Source organism: Sceloporus undulatus, chromosome 1 (genome assembly GCF_019175285.1).
Source record: "Sceloporus undulatus isolate JIND9_A2432 ecotype Alabama chromosome 1, SceUnd_v1.1, whole genome shotgun sequence".
Classification (NCBI taxonomy): Eukaryota; Metazoa; Chordata; class Lepidosauria; order Squamata; family Phrynosomatidae; genus Sceloporus; species Sceloporus undulatus.
The window spans coordinates 117084706-117110987 of NC_056522.1; the positions used below are offsets into that span (position 1 = coordinate 117084706).

A 26282-nucleotide genomic window follows, 5' to 3' on the forward strand; every position below is an offset into this window, starting at 1 on the left:
TTCTTGTATTTTAATTTATTTTAAGACTACAGTATATTTATAAAGCACCCTTTTTTGTAAAATACTTACTACTGTAGTGTGTTTTTAACATTTGGTTTCTACCTTGGATAAGTCAAGGTCAGTCACTGGGTAAAAATTGAGGGTTGTTTTTTTTTTAAACCCTCATAAATCATCCTCATACTGTAATGTGAATGAAATGTTGATAATTCTGATTATAACACATGACAAAACTAGTGAGGCACAAATAGCAGTGAAGTACAAGTAACCATAAATGTATGACATCAGTTAGTAGATTTGGAATTCTGTTCTTCAATATAGATTGAATATCCCTTATCTAAAAATCTGAAATGCTACAGTATCCAAAACTTGTTTCATGGGTGCCTGAGATAGTGACACTATTTCTTTCTGATGTCTCAGTGTACACAAACTTTATTTCATGCATTAAATTATTAAAAATATTATATAAAATTATCTTCAGGCTATCTGTATTATAAGGTGTATATGAAACATAAATGAATTTTGTTTAGACTTGGATTCCATGTCCAACCTCTCCCTCCCTCTCCCCCCCCCTCTATATATGCATATATTCCAAAATCTAAAACACTTCTAGTCGCAAGCATTTTGATAAGGGATACTCAACCTGTAGATACTTTAGCATCCAAAAGCACAACATGGATGGTTTGTATAGTTAAGGTGGGATCTGTGTTGGCAAATATTTTTTAATTACTGCATTAAAACATTAAAGTAGCTTCATGTATTACAAGGTTAACAAGCATAACTGGTTCTGGTCTTGTAACTATTACTATAATTTTATTTGCACTATAAAAATAAGGCTGCTCTTAATCTTTTGACTACAAATTGACTAGAGAAAGTTTTTTTTGGCTTACACAACTGAATAAAGTGAGCTGTTTATGAAAACAGTTTTTTGAAAATGGATTACTGTTCCTTCTAAAAAGAGCCATCAGCATCCATTTCTTGTGAACTTCAAAGAGTCAGCTAAGACATTTGAATAGGGGGTCTCTTGGGGGTTTTGCAATTTTCCCATAAATGTAGTTGTGCACTCTAAATTTACATATTTTTCAGGGAAATAATTTTGTCTAAGATTGCAACCAGGAGGGAGTCCTACTTAAATCAGTAGGATTTATCTTCCCTGGATAGATAGGGGTAGTACAACACCTTGACCTTTTGCCAATAAATTCAATTTAATTGTGGCAGGGCAGGGGCAAGCTCAGAAAAACATCAGATTTATTACTTGACAAACTTGCTTTTAGACAAGTAAGAATCTCGAGAACAGATTCACTTCAGAAACTGAAATGGCATACTAAGCTTCTCCCATTAGTTTTAAAATTAACTGCTGCAGTATACGGCTTTCTATAATATTCTGCATTTGCTTTTTTAAAATTCTAGACTTCTGTTATCTGTTAAATAAACAAGAATGTGCATGAAGTTTCTTATATATTCCACCAGCTGGATTTGTCACTTCTTGTAAATGTGGAAATTGCATTCACTTTCACACAAGCGCAGTGATCTCGGTACTGACTGTGTGCCAATAAAGAGAGCAGACTCTTCTGTATTCAGAATAGATTTTTGGTTAATGGTATATATGGCACTTCCATCAGAGAGAAAGTACTGGAGTTAAAAACAGTTGACCCTCATGTACATTAAAATATCTTATGCTTAGAGGCCTTTCATTTTGGATAAAAAGAGTCAGCATTTAATTAATGCTGTCCATGCCTTTATTTTGGTTAGTGTAACTATCTTCCAGTTATTTACTTGATATATAATATGCTATTAAACCTGAGAATCTTCTCCATTAAAAGCAATGGACTTTTACATAAAGGTGAAACTTGCTTTATTTGCGCTGTAGAAGATGTTTTGGTATATATTTTTTCCTTCTGCAATAAAGCAAACATATTAAAGAAGGACATGAATCCAAAGAAGTGCAGATAGAACTCTGCATGCAGCTGGCCTTTTCCATCCCTGTTATTACAGCCTTGTGGCCCCCTCTCATTTCTGATAAAAGCAAAGGGCCCAGAATTGGGGGGAGCAGCTTGCATAAGTAAAAATGTCTTTGTTGTCACATAACACCTTTATAGAACCAGGCTATAGTATATGAGAAATTTTATATATCAAGTGCCTATACTTAAGGTATCTTGAGCCATTATGCCATCCAGAAAGGTGTACTCATAGTACAGAGGAAGATTAAATGCCTTGCTTTTTTCACTACTGTGGAGAAATTTCTCATGGTATATGTCCCCCCTCCCCAAAATCACTACACAGCAATAAGCTCTGCCCAAACTAATGTGCATATCACTCCCCTCCAATGTTATTTGCATCATTTGTCCTGCAAGTGGTAAATGCTTGTAGAACCAATGTTGGGTAATAACAAATAGAACCTACACTTGCTGAGTGAAGGTGCATCTGAAGAGAGTTCTTGTCTAGATCAAAGGCCTTACAAAATGCAGCTTTTCATGACACCCCAACCCATCTTCATCATTTGTAAACTAGAAATTTGTAGTCATTTACAAAAGGTCAGCAAAATCCCTACTTCTGCTGCAGATGTCACCACTGATTGTTTTACAAGAAGGCACAACCTTGTGTTAATTGCTCTCGTTAAAATCTATGTCTTTTAGAAATGAGAGACCATCCATTCAGTCTCATATTGCCCTTAAAAAAATTTCAAGCCTAGAGTTTAAGGTCAAAGTTACTTTTAATATTTAGGAAATGCAAGGAAGGTCCATGTACACTTCTTTCAACTTGTGTATGATAGTTCACCATGGGCTTGCGGTGCCTTCTATTTTGCTGCTAATGTGGGATTGTATATGAAAAGGAGGTTTTCAAGCAACATACCAGGAGTACTTTAAACAAATTGTATTACTAAAGCATCTAGTGGTTAGCTTTTTGCAGGAATTTATACTGTCACTGTTCTGCACTTAATAGAAAGGAGTCATTTTGCCAGTCGGCCAGTGCATCTTTAGACTACCTTCATCAGCACAGAAACCAGGCATACACCAGGCTGTATATTTCTGAATTAAGGGAGTATAAGTATCTACACACACTTTCATAGAAGTTTTTAATATCACTCCGTTCTGTGGTATCCTGGGTATTTAGAATTGTGTGCTAGAAAGTCCTAGTGCTGTAGTTCAGAGAAGAGGACAGTTGAAAGTACCTTGAAACTGATATGTTTATCATTGCAACCCAATCTTCTATGTTTAGAACATGAGGAAGGGGGGAATTTTAAGACCTCTGAAAAATTACTGTTCCAATCATCACTCACCACTGGCCATGCTGGGAGAGTGTGCAGGAACATAAAAAGCCACAGATTGTGCAGTCTTGATTTTAAGGCTGAGGGAGTATGAAGGAAAAGTACAATGTACTTGTTAACTGTATTTAGACTTCTCTAGAGAAAGTGCAGAGCCAGTGTGGTGTAGTAGTTTGAGCACCGGACTGTGACTGGACCAGAGTTTGATTCCCAGATCAGCCATGAAACCCACTAGGCAATGACAAACCTCCTCTGAACAAATCTTGCCAAGAAGACCCCATGACAGGTTGGAAATGACTTGAAGTCAACACAAGAAACAGAGAGAAAGGGGTGTCAGAGATTGAATTTTAGCTCAAGCAGGTAGGCCACCACAGCTCACATAATGTTCACCTCTTCCCATGAAGAGAGTTTTTAAAAATTTCTTCCCCTTACTCATAGTATTTGAAAATGAAACCATTGTTAGTTGTTGCAATACTGGGAAAGTGACTTATTGTATTGTTGCACATCGTGTTAATTTTCTGTCATTTAAAAAAAAGGATAAAATGGCATAAAACTTGAAAAATACCTGTCAAAAGGTCTCAAAATGCTCTTTAAAACTATTGAAAGTAACTCAACGCCAGTCATTACCCAAGTAGCTTTCCCCTTCCTTGCTAGATTACTTCTGAGCTGTAGTTGTTAACATTACTGTGACCTTATTAGTTGCAAACTCTGGCGGGTTACAGACCCCGCTTTCGCAGTCGCGCCGCCGCGTGCCTCGTGCGGGAGCCGCAGCAGCCCACACCGCGCGGCTCCCGCACGGACCGAAAAAGAAGCTCCAAAATGGAGCTTCTTTAACGACGCTCATGACGTCGCGAGGCGCCAGGAGCGGACTCGCGACATCATAGACGCCGCACAGCTGCGGACGCACAGCGTCCATACGTAAATATGGCGGCCGCCGTGGAACGGCCGCCGCCATATGTACGTACAGAATACGTACTAGGTTAGGGGGTGGCGGAAGCACCGCCCCTTCCTAACCCTAGTACGTATTCATTACGTACTAAATGGCGGTGTGTAACCCCTCTGATCGTAACAACTCGCTAGCCTACTCAAAAATAAAGCTGCCTCCTGCAAACCATCCCTACAGAGTACAAGGAGACACCTTTGCAACCCTCAGGACAGCCGGGAAGGACTGAAGATGCTGCCTGGAGGGATATCACAAGGGAAGATGTGTTTGAATGCAAACATTCACCAATAAGCCATATACCATGTACAGGTTACAACAGGAACATGTTTTAAAAAAATCAAGTGGACCAAACAGAGGAATGGCACCATAGGAATGGGAGAAAGAAATAATTAGAGAGAAAAGCAGCCGGGAGGCGGGGGGGGGGGGGGGGAGGAGGGGTTGGATCTACATGCAAAATTAAACCAGTTCAGCATCCCTTTTAACTGCCATAGCTCCATCCTACAGAATCCTGGATTTGTGGTTTGGAGAGGCACTTCATGCTTGGCAAAAAAGGCTAAATAAAACTGCAAATCCCAGTTTCTGTAAATAGGTTGGGGTTAAAAGTGATGCTGAACTGATTTAATTCTGCAGTGTGGATACACCCCCTAAAATAGGTCCCTATGCTTTAGAGCATTCATATGATCAAAATCTCTTGAATGCAGTATTTTCTGAAAATATTCAATATACTAGGATTGGTGTGTGTGTGTGTGTGTAAGAGAGAATATATATATATAGATATATGTGCATAATGAAATATGGCTAGGGTGTGTGTTGTGTGTTGTATATAATATATATATGTAGATGAGAGAGAATGAATATGGCTAGGAGAACACAACACACACAAACACACTGAGAATAAATATCATGGATTCTGTAAATGGAGCCATGGCCGTTAAGGGGTGTCAAACTGTGCTATTCGGCAATGTAGATGCGCCTGAAGTCTGACCAAGTAGAGCAGAGTAGCACTATGACTCCCTCGATCTGACCTTAATAACTCCTATTGCTGAAAGAGCAACTGGGGAATTAACTTCCCTGGGGAGCCAGTGTGGTGAGTGGCTTGAGCCTTGGACTATATGACTTGAAGACCAGGGTTTGAATCCCCATTGAGGGTGACCTTGGGGGGCAAGTAGTCACACTCTCCCCTCCAGCTCCTAGGGGATGGCATTGGCAAAACCCTCTCTAAAGAAACTTTGCTAAGAAAACCCCAGGATAGGGGTTGCCAAAGTCAAATGACTTGAAGGCCCACAACAACAACAAGAGCTGCCTTGAGATGGAGGAGGCAGAGGCCACCTAGGCGACTAGCCCAGCCCTTCAGCCCATGGCTGGAGCTGCAAAGGCTCGCCCCTCTTTCCCCACCACACACTAGACCTCATTATTATGCGGCTATTCCACTTTAACCTACTCTGGCTGCCTCCTGTTGCATTCTGGGATTTGCAGTTTAAGGAGGGGGATTAGAATTCCAGCCAGAGAGCTCTTAGGCATCACGAACTAACAAAACCAGAATGCAACGGAGGAAACCAGCTGCCTCCTGTTGCTTGTGGGATTTGAAGTTTACGGAGAGGCATTGGAATTCGGAGCCAGAGCTCTTAGGTCTCACCGGACTACAAAAACCAGAATGCAAGGGGCGGGCAGTCAGAGAGCAGTGAAAGGGGAAGGGCCAAATGGCGGCTGGAAGAAGGGGGCTCTGAAGCGTGGGCCTCGCTGCTGGGTGAGTCACCTGGGTCCTCTGTAGGAGGCAGGGCTGGTCGCGGTTGCTGTTGCTCCCTTAATAGTTCTGTAGTCTCCTGAAGACAAAACCCTTGCGAGTTACAGTATAATAATGGGGCTAAAATCAGGGCTTTAAGGAACATTATAAGACAGGCTGGGATGCTGAACCTTTGAAAAGGGTTTTGATACAGTGATAGTTTGTTGGTGTGTGGGTTTATATATATATATAATATAAGATATATATACTGTATATATATATAGAGAGAGAGAGAATGATATGGCTAAGTAGAATTATATGGAAATATAGTTATTAACGGTATATATGTGTGTGTGTGTATATATATATATACACACAAGACGATATATATATGAGAAAATGTGTGTGGTGTGATGAGAGACGGAATATAGCTAGGATATATATATAGATAATATATAGATATATATATATATAAGTATATAGATTGAAGCCACTCTGAGTCCAGTTCTGGGAAAGAGTGGGATACAAATCAAATATAATAAATATAAAATAAGTATAAAATGTGACCATCAAATCTATGTAGAACCTCTTTTGATAATTGGCACTTATATTTCCATATTTATCACATCATGTTGTTTGATGGTATGCCTTCAGTTTGTTGGCAACCCTAAGGAAACCTGGTCAGGGGTTTTCTTGGCAAGGTTTTCTTCAGAGGGGCTTTCCTGAGGGCTGAGAGAGTGTGACTCCCCAAGGCCACCCAGTGGGTCTGCATGGCGTGAGCGGGAACTGACCCCAGGGTGATCAAGCACATCCTCCTTTTCCAGGACCACGGCACATTTCACATTCAGCCTTCTGCCCAGGAGATTCCAAAATGCCCTCCATTTGAGCATGACAAGAGCATGGATTTGTATTTCTATGAGTGTCTCCAGCTTTTATTTGGTAATGTCCACCATTTTCCTTGAATGCTCCCCATTTTGCAGTGCCTCCTCCTCCTCCTTGTGGATATAGGGAGAATGTGGTCCCACCTTTGGCCTAAAAGTTGTTGTTGTGTGCCTTCAAGTAATTTCCCATTTATGGAGATCCTAAGGCCAACCTAATCATGGGGTTTCTTGGCAAATTTGCCTCAGAGGGGGTTGCCATCGCCTTCCCCTGAGGCTGAGAGGAGTGTGACTTCTTGCCCAAGGTCACCCAGTGGGTTTCATGACTAAGCGGGGAATCGAACCCTGGTCGAATGCTCAAGCCACTATGCAAGACGGCTTATATGTAAGTTACTGTGAACTTATGGCAACCCCATGAATTCCACAGGATTTTCTTAGGAAGGACTACTCAGAAGTGGGTTTTGTGTCTTATTCCTTCTCTGAAATAGAGCCCCACAGCACCTGGGATTCATTGGTGATGTCCCAACCAAGCATAATCAGGGCTGGCTCTGCTTAGCTTCCCTACTCCCAAAATTACCTCCCCTCTGGTCCATTTAGGTATTTGGACAAATCTATATTTCTATAATCCTCAGCTGCAGAGAATGCATTCAGAACTGCCCCACACCGTCTGGTCATCTAAACTTTGGGTTCACCTATAAGCAATCAAAGAGCTTTGCCATCTCCTTTGAAATAGCGCTACAAAACGGGGATTTACTGATGATCCCCCTCCAAGAACTAACAACAAGGACGGGAACCGTAACAAGGCTGGCCCTGGTTAGATTCCAAGAGCAGATGGGAGCTGGTGCCTTCCAATGTATTTTGTGCCATTCAAGATAAAGCAATCAAGTCTTAGCAATGAAGAAAATACACACCCACCTTTTCAAGGCACTGCTCTTGACTTGGGATTCCTCCCCTTTGGCCGGAAAATGAGAATCATAGAATCATAGAGGTTGGAAGAGACCGCAAGGGCCTCCATCCAACCCCCCTGCCAGGCTCTGAAAGTCAAAGCTGGGCCCTGAGATCTGTTATTCTTCTTCCACAGATAGTGTTTTCGACATCCTTCACGACACCTGCCCGTTGTGTTTTCAGTTCGTAGACAGCAAGTGAAGCTTTTTCCTCACCCATTGAAATGAGGAGAGGTCTTAAGTTGTGTCGATCCTGGGAGTGATCGACAGGGGTGATTTGTAAAACACACCATTTATCTATAGGTAGAGGAATTTTGGTTTCTAACAACATGCTTTTCATTTCCCCCCATCAAATTTCTACCCTGTGTTTTTCTTATGTTGACTTCTTTTAGTAATTGTATTCAAGGATGGGAGGGTTTAAATAACCTAAAAGTACTAGATTCCATCAGGTCTTGGAAACTAAGCAGGGTCAGCTCTGGCTAGTACTTGGATGGAAGATCGCCAATGAACACCAGCTTATATTAAAGAGTGGAAGGAAGTGGCAAGCCCCCCTCAAGGATTCCTTGCCGAAGGACGATATCACACGACTGAAAGTGGAAGTATAATCCATGTGCATCCTGAATGGCACATGCGTATTCATGTTATTGCCGAAAGGTTCAGCACATTTGCGCTACATCCCGAATGCACTCCAAATGCAACACGCATCAATCCACACTTAAGTAAATTCAGTTGAACTAGGGAATTCACTAATACTATTCCCAGGCTACTTCGCATTCAATTGGTGTTGTTTGGTGTGATGCATGTCTGCTGTGGCCCTGGTATCCCCCCCCCCCGCAGCAATCCCATGATCCTCCATTTTGTTTTTGGCTTCTGGGCTCCTAGTCGCCAACCAACAGATGACTTATTAGGGGTGCAAGTGTGGATCATAGGTGGAAGTGACCAGTTCTCCTGGAGTTTGTAATACAGTGGACAGAGAACCGCATATCCAACACCGCATCCTAGACTTAGGAGGCGATTCAGTAACTTAGAAATATTGAGGGCATTCCAGGTCAGAAATACTAAAGATAAGAGTTCAGGACGGATGGGAATTTCTCAAAAGAGACCTGAAGCACATTCACAACAGTTCCTGAGACGAAAAACGGGAGGTGTCCAAGAAACCAGATGGATGACGAAGAACTTTCAACCGAGCTAATTTGAACGGAACATGTATAAAAAGGAAAAAGGGGGAATCACAAAAAAGAATTCAAAATAGCCGCAGTGTAGGGTAAAGTCCAGAAGCGAAACGCAGAACAACTCAAACCTGGCTAGAGCGGTTAAGAAACAATAAAAAGGAGGCTTTTTTGGATATGTCCGCAGCAAAGAGAAGAAGGAAACGGTAGGGCCACTGCGTGAGAAGATGGCAAAATGCTACAGAAGACAGAGAAAAGGCAGAATTCTCAACACCTTCTTTGCTCATCCGTCTCAGAAAAGGCAAGGTGCGCAACCTGAGGATAATGGAGCAGAGACAGAATGGGCATTTCAGCACAAATAAGTAAAGAGATAGTAGAGGAACACTTTATTAATGTAAATGAATGTAAGTCTCCGGACCAGATGAACTCCATCCAAGGTATTAAAAGAATGGCAAAGTAATATCGAGCCATTGGCATAATCTTTGAAAACTCCTGAAAAAAACAGGAGAGATCCCAGCAGACTCGGAGGGCAAACGTTGTCCCCCATCTTCAAAAAGGGAAAAAGAGGATCCCAACAATTATCGTCCAGTTGTCTGACATCAATAGGAAAAGATCTGGAGCAGATCATTAACAGAGAGTCTGTGAACATCTAGAAGGCAATGCCATAATCCAAAAGTTCAACAGGTTTCAGAGAAAATCATAGCAGACAAACCTAATCTCTTTCTTTGATAAAATTAACCAGATTGGTAAATGAAGGGAATGCTGTGATTAGTATATCGTGATTTCCACTAAGTGCCTTTGACAAGGTTTCCCATGCATCTTGCAACAAGCTTGTAAAATGTGGGCTAGACAAAGGAAATGTTACATGTCTGTAATGGTTGAACGGCCGAACCCAAGGGTGCGCAACAATGGCTCCTTTTCATCCTGGAGAGAAGTACGCAGTGGGGTCCCACAGGGCTCTGTCCTGGGCCCAGTGCTATTCAACATCTTTATTCAATGACCGGGATGACAGAATTGGGAGCATACTTATCAATTTGCAGATGATACCAATAGGGGGAATGCTAATACCCCAGAGGACAGGAATCAAGATTCAAATGACCTGAAGAGACTGAAAGCTGGGCCAAAGCTAACAAAATGAATTCAACACGGAGAAATGTAAGGTAATTGCACTTAGGGGGGAAAATAAAACACAGATATAGGATGGTTGACACCTGGCTGAATGAAACTACGTGTGAAAGGGATCTAGAGTCCATGTAGACCACAAGTTGAACATGAGTGAACAGTGGAGCGGCAGCCTAAAAGGCCACTGCAATTTTAGGCTGCATCAATAAAAGTAAGTGCTCAGATCAAGAGAGAGTATGTGCCACGGTATTCTGCTTTGGTCAGGCCCCACCGGAATATGTGTCCATGTCTGGGCCCACAATCAGAAAGGACTTGAGAAACTGGAGCGGGTCCAAAGGAGGGCGAACAAAATGGTGAAGGGTCTGGAAACCATGCCCATGAGGAATGACTTAGGGAGCTGGGGATGTTTTAGCCTGGAGAAAAGAAGGTAAGAGGTGATATGATCCCCTGTTTAAATATTTGAAAGGATGTCATATTGAAGAGGAGGCAAGCTTGTTTTTCTGCTGCTCCAGAGAACAGAACCCGAACAAGGATGCAAGCTAACAGGAAAGAGATTCCACCTGAACATTAGGAGGAACTTCCTGACAGTAAGGGCTGTTCGACAGTGGAATGCACTCCCTCGGAGGGTGGATAGAGTCTCCTTCCTTGGAGGTCTTTAAACAGAGGCGATGGCCACTGTCAGGGATGCTTTAATTTGGATTTCCTGCATGGCAGGGGTTGTGGACTGGATGGCCCTAGTGGTCTCTTCCAACTCTACGATTCGATGAGTTTGGCTACCTGGCAGCCGGGAGGAAAAGCAGCTTGTTTTTGACAGGAAAGAGTGGCTCCCATGAGCGTCCTGCAAGCTCTCTCTCTGCTGCCCAAAATGGTGGGCTTGGGGCTTGCCCTGCTCCGGGCCCCTTGTGTCCCCCTCGGGAAACCTTTTTGCCTCTCCCCTCCCTCCCTTCCTCCCGTCCAGGGCCATAGGCTTCAAAAAAGAGAGAAAAATCCCCCCCCTTTTTATTATTAGCCCCAAAGAGTCTTCCTTCCCCCCCATTCCTCCTCCTTTGGGGGAGGATGGAGTGGGCATCTGGGGGATGGGGGTCTGTTTCAATCCCCTCAGGGGCATTGCTCTGGGGCTCACAACAAACTCCAACGCCCAGAATTCCATAGCCTTGACCACAAAGAGTTAAAGAGTGCACACGGGTTATTTCTCCAATGTGACTATAGCCCTTAGTTGCCAGCTCTGGTTCCTGCCGCAGCTTCCCCCCCCTTCGTCTGTCCGCCGACTCATGGGAGGAGGCAGACCATTGCCTTCATGGGCTCCCCAATGGGCCAGGTTAGAACCAGAGAGGACCCAGGCCCCCCACAAATTCACTGCAGCCTAGCCTCCCAAATGGAGGGATCCTCTCCCCCCCATTCCCCCATAGCTGGAGACTTAAAGGCACAGACAGAACAGACAGACAGACAGACAGACACACACACACACACACACACCAACCATCTGGAACCCCCCACCCTGCTTTTTGGTTTTCTTTGCAGGTTTATTCAGATGGGGTTTGCCATTGCCATTTTCTGAGGAGGCTGAGAGAGTTTGATTTGCACCAGGTCACCCAGTGGGATTCCATCCCTGCCTTCTAGAGCCATAGTCCAATGCTCAAACCAAGGACAAGGTTGCTTTCAACTGGTTTTGAATTGGTGAATTGGCTAAATAATGTGAAATAAGGGGTAATGAATGCACAAATAAAGTGCATTGCCTAAATAACATGAAATAAAGGGTAAAGAATGACTAAATAACGTGAATTGCCTAAATAAAGTGAAATAAGGAGTAATGAATGAACAAGTAATGTGAATTGCATAATAACGTGAAATAAAGGGTAATGAATGAACAAATAACGTGAAACAAGGCAAAACTGGAGGCAAGTCCCACCGAAAGTGTAAAAAGGTCACAATCTGATTCTGCCCTCACTGCGCATGTGCAGGGATACTAATTCGAACTCTAGACTACGAAGGGTATGTACTCATATGATAACTTCTTTTGCATTTGCACTACTTTGGCTTTGGGGTGGGCACTGTGTTCTTCTGTGCGTTTGACAACTATTCACGTAATAGTGTTCATTTTCGAATTGGCCCTACTTTCTTTTTTTCGAAATTTGGAGACATTCCTCCTGTGTGATATCGTCCTAAGAAAACCCTATGAAATTCATGGGGTTGCCATAAGTTGACAGGTGACTTGAAGGCAAATACACACACACATTTGTGGGTGGAGGTTAACAAAACCCACCATTCCCATTTAGCCTTTGACTAACTGTTTTCAGCTAGGGTTGCCAGAGAGAAAACTGGAAATGGCTGTGCAGGAGAGGGTATTTAAGCATGTTACCTGGTTGTGTGACAAGCAATGCCTGCTGAAATTCTCATCTGCATGCCATTAAAGGCAAAGGAGCCATCTCCAGTTTTCAGTCTGGCAATCCTACTTCCAAGTATAATCATGCCTCAAAGTGGTCTCAATAGCATTTGTTTGTTCCGCCCACCTGTTATTTCCCATTGACTGTTTTATTTATTTAAACATTTTTATATCACTTTATATGATGCAAAATAAAGTATTTTACAATCAGGATTTCTTGAGAGCAGGGACTGGTATATCTCTGCAATCTTGTCCAATCCTGTTTTCACAATGAGTGTTATGGAACTTTAAAAAAAATTGTTGAAACTAGAGGCTGTCAAAGATTGTGATGTTTATGTACTCCTTTTCTTATTTATTCAGGTAACCATTATGGTCAACCTCCTCAAATGATCCGTGGACAGTTTCTTCCAAAATGTGAAATTAAATTAAAATGCAGAACAAGAGCTAGTTTGTCTGAAGCTAGGAACAAACTGTAAGTACTGTCATTAGTCGTGACTGTAAAAGATAAACTTTTTTGATTGAAAAAAAATGCTTCATTGTGAATTCTCATTGCTAACATTCTCAAAAATAATGACAACTTGATACTCACAATGGATGTCTTTCAGTTCAAGACATTGCAGAAGATGTCAGTATTACAGAAGTGGTACAGTACTAACAAAATGTGGCACATTGCAAAGGAAAATAAGAGTTCCTAAGTCTTGTAAAAGGCAACAACCATCTCCACATCTTGTGGCAGGAAATTCCATGGATTTATTCTGCATTGTCTGAAGTCCCCAGGATATTGTTGATCATTTTCAGTGTCACACAAAAAATAGTTTTAAGAAATAAACTTCTCTTTGCACTTACATTATACAGTCAACCCTCTGTATCCATGGATTCTTTATTCCTAGATTCAAGCATCTGCAACTTGAAAATATTCAAAGAAATTATAAAGAAACCTTGACTTTTTTTGTCCATTTTATATAAGGGACAACATTTTACTATCCATTGTATTTAATGGGACTTGAACAACCATAGATCTGGGTATCCACGGGTGGGGTGGGGGTCCTGGAACCAAACCTCAGCGCATATAAAAAGCCCAAAGTAGATTATAAGGTATTTTTTAAAATTAGTTTTCATCTCTTTTTAAAAAAGAACAAGCAAAAACCCTCAATACTGGAATCTTTTTCATATACCTTAGACGATATTTCACAGGAAGGCAGTGGCAAACAGCCTCTGATTATTCTTTGCCTAAGAGAACCTCATGAAATTCATGGTGTTAATAGGTTACACACACATATACAATGGGCTGAGAAGATCAACAGCCAGGTGACATCCTACTATAGATTGAATATATCTACTTTGTGAGTAGTGTGAAAGAAGTTAACTACTAAAAATTGTGTAGGGCTTTGCTAAATACCCCTTTTCTACAAACAAAATTTCTTGTTTCATATCTACATTGTTGTTTACTTGTTGATCCCTGTTGTGCTTTAAACCACATGATTTAATAAAGCTTTTGATGTTTAGGTCATTTGCCATACAGCCATACAGCACTTGGCAAACTACAGTGGATTCAAATGAGATGAGAAAATTCCAACTATTGGCACATAAATGGTGGGATGAGCAAGGACAATATGCAGCCCTTCATTCTATGAATGATATCAGAGTGCCGTTTATTAGGTAATGTTTTAAATGTACCTGTCTTTAAAAAATTTGTCCAGGAATCTGAAATATTAGGAAGCGTCAACTTTTGGAATTGAAGCATCACTTTACTTCTGTTGCTAAGCTTAAACTCTCATTGAGCATGAAGTTGTGATGTTTGATAAAATTCAGAGACATTAATCTGAATTAATCTGCATTAATTTGATATAGGACTATGCTAAGGAATCTTGCAGCGGCTTTGAGACTAATGGCGAGAAAGAAGTTGTAGCATAAGCTTTCATAGACAAATCTTCAGATGCTTGTGTCTGAGGAATGCATATTTCATGCATGTGAGGAAGTATATGAAGTTTACAAAAACGTAGGCTACAGCTTCTCTTGCAGAGGTAGTCTCAAAGGTGTGACACAATATCTGATGAGTTTCTGATAGTTTCTGATAGAATAAATAAGTACAATTTAACAGTACAATCTTGTACATGTTGACTTAGAAGTCAGTCCTACTGCCTTGAGCAAGATTTATTCCTATGTAAATGTATATAAGATTAAAGCCTTAGGCCTAAATCCATTTATTAGTACCAACTAGAGTAGATTTATTGATTCAGATGCTGGGTGGTAAGTCAACACTTAGATAAATTCCACTGATTTAACCTACACTAGTTAGGACTAGCAATTGGATTTAGGCCAATGATTGACAAGGTATATTTAATTGATAAGGTATTATAACAGAATGAAAAAAAGAAGAAGGAATAATGGTTTTTCCTTATTAAGATAAACAGTAGCTTTTGTATAATAAATTCTCACATTTAAGCTTTGGAAAAAAAACTTTTGAGATTTTTATAATATGCAAGTACTGTATATTTAAATTTAGAAAATCCACTAAGCACCCTTTATTTTGAACCTCATTAATTAAAAATCATTTGTTTTGCATTTTGTGTAAGAGATACTGTTTTGAATATGAGAAATGACCATCCACTAGGAAGCCCTCTCTCTGGCACAAAGATCCTGGATGTTGGTTGTGGTGGTGGATTGCTTGCTGAAGTAAGTAGTCTAATTTTGATGGTGATGAATATTGCTATCCTTTATTTATAGGAAACGTAGACATTTCAAATAGTGTTTATTTGCTTCAGTTTGCTTGTTTAGATTATCTTGCCTTCTGCACTAGTACTGTATGCTTGTGTCTGTTTAGCTTTAGGTACTCTCATAAATAACTGGAGGGATGGAGTAACATGTTTAATATGTCCAAGTAGGTTATTCTTTTGTTGCTGAAAACAGAATTATTGTGAAAAGCAAAAACTGGGGCTGAAGCATACTTTAACGATTGTGTGGAATGTACTGAAATTTCAGTCTTGTTGAAATGTTATTTTTCCTTGCGATCAGTAGGCTTTTCTCATAAGTAGCTGTTGACAGAATTGCCATTTTAGGTGCACTTGAACTTTTTCTAGACCATATTTCTTGTGCAGAATTTCTGAAGACTAAAGAATAAGTTATTTACTATAGTTGATATTTTTAAAGATGGCAATCTATGTGTTGTTTTAAAAATTATTCAGAAGTAAATCCTGTCAGGTTCCATGCAGCTTAATCCCTAGTAATTCTGTTTAGGCTTGTAGTTTTACCTCATTGATTAATCCAAAAAGAAGCTGTATAATAAAATGCCTGGCCTAATAACATTTTATTATCCCTGAAGTTATTTGGCAATTGAGAGGAAGGAAACTTTGGAGTTGATCACACATTCAACATCCTAGGGATTGTAGGATAGACCTGCTGTTTCCCTCCAGAGATGCAGTATGCTGTAAAAATAATACAGTTTGACATTACCTACCATGGCTCAATCCTACAAAACCTGAGATTTGTATGAGACACCAGTATGGTTTGGCTGAGAAGGCTAAAGCTCATGTAAAACTACAAATTCCAGTAATAATAATAAATTTTATTTGTATTTTCCCGCTTCTCCCAGTGGATTGACAGTATTCATTAAGATGGAGCTACAGCATTTAAAGTGGTGTCAGACCATTTCTAGTGTAAATGCACCCCAAGCTGGAGGAAGAGCTCCACCCCCCAGAAAGATACATGATTTCAGATCTATCCTATCTGCCCCTGAAGCCTTCTAGCAGCTCCCTGAAAACAGAGCATCAGTATTGGTAGGAGAGATGGGCTGTAGTGGATTCATTGTATACAAAGCAATCCCAGTTCCCTGTCTCCCAACAGGGAATAAGATTTAGATCAGGCTGAGACCAGAAGCACTTTCACGCTACACAACTGTAGCTCTCTGTTCCATTTCAATTGCTGGTCAATGGTCTATGCAATCTTAGGGTTTGCCATTGAAGGTGGGACACATAGATTTTCCTGCCAGATAGTTCTAGTGCCTCACCAAACTGCAAAACTCAAGTGTTCCATAGGATGTTGACATGTCAGTTAAAGTGGAATATAACACTAGACTTGTGTAGTTTGAAAGGATTCCTGGTCTAAATATTTCTGTCCTTTTATAAGCAGTGAGAGTAATGTTCTGAATTAAAAACAAACGGGCAGATAGCAGCAGTGGCAATCCCTATTTTCTCGTGTGCTTTGTCAGCAGAATTTAGGAAATATTGGTGTCTTCTGACACAACTGTAGCATAGTCCTGCTTAACTTTTATGTACAGTAACATTTTAGCTGTTTGGGATGCATTTTCAGTATTCATGTGGTTATTATAGCCCCTAGGTAGACTTGGAGCTTCGGTTACTGGAATTGATCCTCTGGAAGACAACATTAGAACAGCAGAACTGCATACATCATTTGATCCAGACCTAGCAAAGAGAATAGAGTACAAATCCTGTGCACTGGAGGATATTGTGGAAGAGGCATCAGAAAAATTTGACATCGTTGTTGCTTCTGAAGTAGTAGAACATGTGGCTGATGTGGAAATATTCATCAAGTGTTGTGGTGAAGTGTTAAAAGTGAGTTCAACAATTTTAAAGCAAAAGAACCCAATCCTATATTCCTCCTCCTCCTAGATCTAATGGTTGGTTGACAAGAAAGGTCTCTTACGTAGATTTGTTTTGATACAGATTCTGTTATTGTTGTTATTTACCACTACTAAAAAATATTGTTTCCTTATGTTTCTTTTTTCTGATATGTTCAGTGCCTAGCCAAAAGCTTATGAAGAAGTAGACTTAAGTCTATGAAAGCTCGTGCTGCCAATTTCTTTCTTTCAGTTAGTTTCAAAGGTGCTACAAGATCTCTCTGTATACTGATTCTACAGATTAACATGGCTATACTTTTGAATTCTACCAGCTAAATATTGTATCTGAATTTCTTACAAAGATTATTGCAAGAGAGAGAGAGAGAGAGTGGTTGGAATTTTTTTGTTATCAGTTGTAACTGATTATTCTAGAAATATTATATAAATACTAAAAGCATACAAAAACCATGAAAGCAGGAATGTTTACATCCCGTTGTCATGTCAGTGACTGAGAAGCAAAGTTAGCCATTTTTACTGAATTGGCTGAATGGCTGGTCCATGAAAAAGGAATCTTTTTACTTAGATTAGTTTTGATATAGATTCAACTATTAATGCCTAAAATATTTTGTATAGCAATCTCAAAACTATTAATATGAATGCACCTAGACTATCTACATCATAAATTCAATGAGACTATTGTCTGTAGCACAAAATTCTTCCTTCACAAAATTGCAGTTTTCCCAGTTTTCTGGGAGAACTGTAATAAAATGATTTTAAGTGTATAGCATAGGGCTGCCCTTATGAAAATGTTTTTCAGTGGTGATCTGTTCCATACAGATATATTGGTCAGTTGATAGGTTAGTTTTGTCAATTGCTAGTGCAATCCTAACTTTGTATATTGAGAAGTTAGTGCTTTTGAGCTCAGTGAGACTTATTCCCAGAGAGTATGTATAGAGTTGTAGTATAATATATTTTTAAAAAAATTAGAAATATGTCCCCCAACATAATTGGGCAGCGGACTTTTAAAATTGGTTTAAAATGTTCATTATTTTAATTTTAATTTTAGAAAACTGGATGACAGATATAATTTTGGAAAAGGCATTCTGACTCTACTCTTCTTAAGAACATTTAAATGCTTCATCTGAAAGAATTTTATTTGTATGCAAAATGTATGCAGATTTAATCAATATAAATTAACTACTAAAGTTTTAAAAATAAATCCGGTGTCAGCAGTTACAATTTTAACATGAAGCAGCAGTGGATATCTTCAGTGGGTCCAATACCCCATTTTCCCCTCACAGACCCAGCAAAGCTATACACCCTCGAATTTTTCATACATTTTTTCAGTACTAGAACTGACATAATGAATGCTAATTGGATAAACAACTGACTTACAAACTAATTCTTCATGTTTCTTTTTTGCAAAATTAGCCTGAAGGCTCTCTTTTTATTACTACGATCAACAAAACACAGTTGTCCTATGTATTGGGCATTTTGGTTGCTGAAAGAGTGCTGGGCATTGTTCCAGCGGGCACCCATGAGTGGGAGAAGTTCATAGCACCTGAAGAGCTAGAGCGGCTTCTAGAATCAAGTAAGTATAACGTCCCAATAGACTGCATAACAAAGTATGGCTGCCAATTGACCATGATGTTTCTGTAGTAGAGATGTTGCCTTGAGGAAGCATGGTTGAATTAGATAGCTTTGCAAAACAAAAAATTGGTATTGTGCATCAACCTTCTCCAACCTGATGCTGTACAAATTTATTCCCTTGCTGGCACTTGAGCCTGGCATATTTTCTTTCTGTAACATCCAACCACTTACATGGGGTTGCTAAAAAGTACTTATATTCCAAGTAGCAGACCTATCAATTTGAAAGCCCCTTAAGACACATTATCATCATTACACAATTGGATGGTGTAGAACCTTGGAACAGGTGCCATTGGCACTAAATTGTTACTCCATGTGTCAGCTAAAACATATATTGGAGCAGTTCAGATATTACCTCTGCCACATGGAGGGCCACCACGAAGGGTTGGGTTTTGGGGGGGGGCAGGGTTTGGTGGCCTCTAGCCAAAGTTTGAATAGAGTGATGGAATGTCCATAATTCATCTCTGTTTAGTTTTAAAAAACAAACAAAATCTTGCATTGGGCGTTCATTTTGTAAGGGCCATGCATTGAAAGCAGAAATAAATCTAAATCTTTTTGGCTTTATATTTCAATTTTTTATTTATAGTTTTATTTCATTTTTTAAAAAATCCATTGTATATGGTTTTAAATTTCTTTGGGTTTTTACTTATGTGTATATTAACCTGTGGATTCAATAAGTATGAAAATAATTGACAGGCTTCTTATTTGCATTCAGATTTGTAGTACTCCTACGGGAGACATTTTTTCTTGGAATTGACATTCTTGACTATTTGATGGCATCAAGACTTCGGGTCCAAAACACTGTAGAAATAATCCACTTTAACTGCTCTGACTCAATGCTAGGAAACAATTCTGGGAATTGTAGTTTTGTGAGACATTTAGCCTTCTCTGTCAGAGAGATCAGGTGCCACAATAAACTACAGTTCCCACGATTCCCTAGCACTGAGCCAGGCAGTTAAAGTGGTCTCAAACTGTATTATTTCTGCAGTGTTTTTTGGAGTCCAGCCAACAAATTGCTGCTAGGATGCAGCAGGCTCACCTCCACTCTAGGACAAGGTGGAGACTCATGCAGCCCAGGAGGGTTTTCTGCAACCCTTGACATCCCAGCCCATTGAATCCCTACTCCCAAATTAGCCTGTAAAGGAATTTGTCTGAAAAAATAATCATATTTTTTGCTAAAAAAGAAAGCATGAGAGACCTTGGAGGGTCATATTAGGCAGTTTGGGGGCTCTTACTTAAAAACAAGCAGTGACCAAAATGACGTTTGTACTGTTACACACTGTATAATTATAGATCTGTGATTTCACTACAGCTTCTCTGATAACCTACCTGGGATTTGCTATTTATGGAGCCTTTCAAATTCTCTGCCAGAGAGCCCATGCCTCAGCAAAGAAGAAATCCTTGAATTCCATAGCATGCAACCATGGCAATTAAAGTGGAATCATACTGTAATGTGAAAACACCACCTCTGGTGACCTGTAATGGGGAGTTGAAAATAGCCTTCTGATCCTGGTGTGTATCTCTATTCTCTTACAGATGGCTTTTCAGTCAAGACAGTGAAAGGAATGTTATACAACCCTCTCTTTGGGTCTTGGAGCTGGACTGGAAACACTAGCATTAACTATGCACTTCATGCTGTGAAATCAAGTACGCAAGAATACTTGGATCCAAATGAAACATTTCAGAATGTGGGGAAAGAACAGAACAGCCCCAAACAGAAATCAAAATTGCTGGTTAAAACATGAAGACAGATTGACAGTATGAGTCTGGAGGGAATTTGGCATAAATGGCTATAATGAACCAGCAGAGAACAAGCAAGCTGGTGTTCACAGTGCTGGGCATTTAAATGCATCTCCTTAACTCAGTCTTGTGGTAGGAGAAAAAAAAAATCTTCTTTTACAGTGTTAAGAGGCACAAAGCTCCTAAAGATGAGGGTATTTAAACAAGAAGTCAACTGCATGCCTATAGATTAGGTGTTTTGTGCAAGTTATTGGGAAAGATTTGGGTTTTCATGCAGAATTTTTAAGGCTTTAAATTTAACTGCAGTAAAGAGTAGCAGTTTGTATTTCTAAAGTAGCTGAATTTCTTTTCTTATCCAGATTCAGCAGTTTGCCTGTTTTACACACACACACATTTACTTTTGACAGCTTGTAATTAATCTTGTTTTGAATTGTGATATTTTAGATAGAGTGAATACTAACAAGGTTCAGCTGAATGCAGTGCCCATTTCTGCAAGACTCCTGTTCAAGGTAAAAGTGAGCACACAACTTTTTGATACATTCTTCCTATATGGAAAAGTTAGGCAGGGAAACAGAAATGACATCATGTGAGTTACATTTCTGAGAATATGAAAAAGAGGAGAATAGCCATGTGCCATCTTTTCAGTGTAAGCTTTTATGAGCTATAGCCTATTTCTCCACATGCAAGAGTATATGAAGAAATGGAGTAGGTAAGATTATGGTGAAACCAATTTGTTAGTCTTAAAAGTGCCTTAAGACTACTTATTCCTTCCCTTTTTATATTAAGCAGACTTTCACATCTGCCTCTTTGAAAATCAGGGAATATACATATGTGTGAGCAAACAGGCAGGGATTCTTCATGTCTGACAGTGTGTCTGTTTTTCTTTGTATGTACTTAAATAAAATAAGATGGAGAAAGGGAAGAGCACAACACCCCTCCCTGTTCCCTTCCTTTGAAGCCAGTTGAGTGCCAAAAATCTATACACTAAAAAAGCATGTTTTCTAATTGAAAAAGCAGTAGACCAACATAGCTTCCCCAGGGCCCATTCACACTACACAATTATAGCAGTATTACACTTTAATGAACATGGTTCCATTTTATGAAACCTGGGTTTTATAATTTGGTGCAGCACTGGAGTACTCTGACTGAGAATACTAAATGCCCCTCCCTAGTCTGCATATCCCTTGATTCCATGGGATGGAACCATGGCTGTTAAAATTAAATAATACAGTGGACCCTTGTTATACGCTGGGGTTTGGTTACAAGATCTCCCGTGTATAACAAAATCCGTGTATGCTCAAGTCCTATTAAATATAATGACATAGCAAAATGGTGTCCCTTATAAAAAATGGAAAATCAAGGTAATCAAGAACCAAATCCCCAAACTCCAGACCAGCTTGCCTCATAGTCATGTTCCTCCTGGCCAGTTCCCACTATAGATCATCCACCAAGGTGCTCAAAGCAATGTCTGATCCATAACAAGGCTCAAAACCAGAATGAAAAGGAACTAGATAATCTATTTTATCCAGGAATTGGCACTGACAATTTGCCACACACTCCAGTACCTTGCACACAAATTGTATTCCATATACATGTTGATAATTATGTAATGTGGAGGTTAGGAAGGGCTTTTAGTAGTACCACTTTGAGGCACACTGGAACCTTGCTTGGCTGCTAAGACATTCACCACCACCACCACCCTTGGCTGGTATCTCTCCCAGGTCACAGGAAGGGCTAGGGTCCAACATGTGTGGTGGCTGCCACTTCTTAAAGAATCTTGTCTATCACCTTGGACTGTACATGTTTAAAAAACAAAACAATTCTTAACTTCTAAATAAGAAAGGTTTAGTGCCTTATGCACTAGGACTATGGTATCCAAGTCAAAATGGATAAAGCAATTTCACTGTTGATCCGTCTGTTGAGTGGTCTCCACTGTCTTCTTGTGGACCAAAGCAGCACTTCTTAGATAAAGGAAACCAACATTTTTCCCTAATCGGCAAGGGACAGGAACCATATCTGTATGTGTTGTCTATAACTGTATCTTTCCTTTCTGGAAACTCTTAATGGACTAACAACTGGCAGTTCTCAGACTACCACTTTCAGCAGCGCTGAGCTAGAGGGCAGTAGGTCCTTGACCACTCACGAAGACACCACTGGATGACTTCAGGTGCAGTGGCGGAAGAGAAGAATAATTTATTTGCTGCTAACTTCTTCAGATAGGCCTTCCAGTGGCCTCTGGCTCATATTCATTCAGACTCACTCTGTGAGAAAACTCAGTTTTCTGCCAACATCACTAGCTTCCATCCTACCTCTTTCATCACTTCCAACTACATAGAAAACCTAGTGGGTACTTTGAGTCTTCTTCATGGGAGGAGACGCTACACAGATTATCTCTGATTTTTTTTTTTAAAAAACCCACATTCAGAGTGATCTCCACTTGTGCTGTCTCTGCTTTAAGTGTTACCTATGCCTTCAAGGGAAGGGGAGAGAGGTTAGTGGGATGTTGCCTGAGTGTTCATTGATGGCAAATGGATGACCTGTACCTGCTTCACTTATTTCACTTGACGAAGAGGTGGAACCCAAGACTGGAAAAAAAATATATCAGCAACTGACAAATCATGCCTCACTGGAAAAACCACTTCAGTTATATCTTAACACCAGCAGAAGAATTAGATTCCACTGGCCACTTTAGCTTTCAGATTTGGCATTGTGGTCAGAATTAAAGCATCTAGAGAGCAACAAAAATGGCAAGGGACACTATACTTCAATGGCTCTTAATGTCACCTGCTGGCAGTACAAATCAAGTTCTTTTTCATGGTCACTGACTTAGGCTGCATCTACACTTCAGAATTAATGCAGTTTGACACTGCTTAAACTGCCATGGCGCAGGGATATGGAATTGTGGGATTTATAGTTTGAGAAAGTCAGTCTCTGGTGCCACAACAAACTACAAATCTCAGGATTCCACAGCATTGAGCCATGGAAGTTAAAGCTATGTCAAACTGCATTAATTCTACAGTATGGCAGCAGCTCCTCATGTATGGCTTGTTCTGTACTTGTGTAGAACTTCTTGAAAACTTAAGGAATTGAGCAAAGCATTTGGGTCCATGCACCCTTCAAAATCTTTATCAGTAAAGCCACATTTTTTTCTTAAAATGGCTCTTGACACCCTTTTTGATGTCATTAAGAATAAGAATGATTACACTTGTCTATTGTCAGTGTCTGGTATCTAATATTCAGCATAGCAGAAGCTTTTTCCCCATCAATACCTAGCAGAAAAACAAAGCTTTTGTCAACAGAGGCTTACATGGATATTTTTTTCCTTGAATTTATAACAATAAATAGACGGGATGTTTCTCTGAAGTTCACTCCATCACTGCATTTTGCCCAGTGAATGGAGATTCCTTCTCTGTCATTCTCTGAATGTCATACTCCATTGAAACAGCTGAGCTCATGCAATTAAAGATTTAAAGAATTTTGTTCCTTGCCAATGGCTGCCTTCATCTGTAGTAACACAGAACCATGATTTTTGGTTTTTGTATAGCAAAGCCTGAATTATTGCCCTATTTCTGTGACTTCACAGAAGATTGTAATATCTGTTTTGATCAAGTGTTGGAAAGACAGTGCTTATGCTAGAAGTAATAAATATAAGCGAATCCAGGTAGCTAACTTGGTGCAGTACTTACCTTAGTACGAGAAAATCAAAGCAAGTTCAGAAAAGTATGAGAGGTTTTTTCACTATGCTTTTTCCAAGTTGAACCTTGGTAAGATTCCAACTGAGTCATGTCTGGATTTCTATATTCTAGAGCCTTTTTCAGCTAATTAGTTTGTCTATCAAAGATAGGATAAAGTGGCCTAAAGATTATTACTTTTACTGACTTAACCTTATAGACAAAATAAAATACACACCATTATCCAGTTAACTACAAACATTTCCTTTTGGAGATAAGCAGGGATGAGGAGTATCCTGTCCTCCAGATACTTGGCTACAACTTCCACTCTGCCTTAACTCTTGGTCATGTTGACTGGAGTTTTTGGGACCTGTAGTTCTAAACATCAAGAGGACCAAATGTTCCACATTTTGGGGGTTAAGGTCTCCAGCCAATTGCCACATCATTGTTTCTTTAGAAAGGTTAGTGTTGTGTCTGCAGAGATGAAAATGATACTGAGCTTCCCATGCTAAGAGAATATTCAGAGGAGTATAATATTCAGGGAAGGAGTGTGGCTTAAGGAAAAAAATAATAATGGTAGAGGTAACACTGAAGCCAAAAATTAAAACTTGAAACAATGGGGATGCACAACTACGTCTGTTTCATTTTTTCAATATTGCTGTTATGACTGCGCATTTGCTGAACGAAGTGCAAGTCCTTTATACATGTTCATGAGCTGTAAGAATCAATGACCATTTCAGACCACCTCTCCCTTGTACATGTTATTACTGACTTACTAACCAACCCAGAAGGCAGCAAATTCAGGCCATGTTCATATCCAGCTGTTGAACCCCATTAATATTTGTTCAGTGGTAAAGTTGAATTTGGTACTCTGTACTAAGAACCAATGGACTTTATTACTACTGGCCGATTTAAAAAGTCAATTTAAGACAAATTTGTGTGTTCTCTGGCTCCTGGTTAAGTACATGGAGTGTAATTACTATCTCTATAAAATAAAAAGTGGATATATAATTTAAAAAAATTAATACAAGAAAGAAAATTATGTGAGACCTTTGTTTTTTGAACGAAAGTATATGATTCAGCTTTTCCAGGAAGCCTTTGGAAAGACTTCTAGTAATGGTAATAAAATTTATTCGGTCTTTGACCAGTATAAAAGACTTCTAGTACTGTAACTAGAGGTACAGCTACACTGTACAAATAATACAATTTGACACCGCTTTAACTTCCATAGCTCCATCCTACAGAATCCTGGAGTTAGTAGTTTTGTGAGGCATCGGCACTCTTTGACAGAGAAGACTAAAGACCTTGTAAAACTACAAATCCTAGGATTCCATAGGATGGAGCTATTGCACTTAAACTGGTATTAAACTGCATTATTTCTACAGTGAAGGTGCAGTCTTTGTCAAAGAATTTATTGAAATAATTGAGTATTTAGCACTTATTTACCCTTTCCATTGTTGTTTGACTTGGTTTTTTTTAAAGCATATAACACTTTTGGGGATGGCATTTGTCACACCTGTTCTTTCCATATTGTGGTTACATTTTAGTCTGCTTTTTCTCCAGTGGATTTATAATGTCATAGTGGACTTTTAACAACCCTGCATAGTAGCTTTGACTGAATTATTATAACTGGTCAGGGGTAGGTGTTTTCCAAATGCTGTTAGACTGCATCTTCCAGCATTCTTCTTTGTTAGATATTCTGCCTAGAGATGATGGGAGTCACAGTCCAAAAACATCCCGCGGACTGCAGAATTCCCATCTTTGAACTAGCCCAGGTTCATCCAGAGAGCTTCTTGGTAAATATGGATTTTGGCCTGTCTGTCCTCAGTTCTAGTCTAGACTACGCTTATTCTCTAGACATAAGTTAAGAGAGAGAGAAAATGCTTTAACCATTTTATCCTCAGGCCATGTCCAGTTAGATACAATAAATATCTGATTTTCTTAACAGGGTCTCCATTGATTTGTTAATGGCCATTTGCCTGATTGCATTACAATATTCCCATAACCATGATGCTTTCTTTGTCCAGTTATTGATACGAGTCCAACCTACTAATGGATTCTTAAATATATATGACTAAACTCTGCTTAACTTTCTTTCTTCATCTTCAAACGGGAAAAGCAGTATGTTGAAGAATGACAAAGTGTAATCGATAGTACAGTAGATGATCTGGAGAAAGGAAAAAGAAGTAAGAACCAAAGAGAACTTGTTTATGCAAATACTGGA

General features: G+C 39.7%; 1 protein-coding gene across 1 annotated transcript; it reads left to right on the top strand.

The window, feature by feature from the left end:
* The first annotated feature begins 4302 nt into the window (after positions 1-4302).
* Positions 4303-26003, top strand: COQ3 (coenzyme Q3, methyltransferase). Its single transcript, XM_042457197.1, has 8 exons — positions 4303-4386; positions 5859-5952; positions 12785-12896; positions 13931-14083; positions 15001-15100; positions 16753-16995; positions 18432-18591; positions 20184-26003. The coding sequence occupies exons 1-8, from the start codon at positions 4303-4305 to the stop codon at positions 20390-20392; spliced, it is 1155 nt and encodes a 384-aa protein (XP_042313131.1). The 3' UTR covers positions 20393-26003.
* The last annotated feature ends 279 nt before the right edge of the window (positions 26004-26282 follow it).

What these genes read in the sequence shown, in the direction of transcription:
- COQ3 (XM_042457197.1), top strand. Translation starts at nt 4,303, where the DNA reads ATGGCGGTGTGTAACCCCTCTGATCGTAACAACTCGCTAGCCTACTCA. An exon ending in ATCAGAGTGCCGTTTATTAG is followed by an intron (nt 14,084 to 15,000) that starts GTAATGTTTTAA and finishes ATTTTGTGTAAG; the next exon opens with AGATACTGTTTTGAATATGA. An exon ending in GTTGTGGTGAAGTGTTAAAA is followed by an intron (nt 16,996 to 18,431) that starts GTGAGTTCAACA and finishes TTGCAAAATTAG; the next exon opens with CCTGAAGGCTCTCTTTTTAT.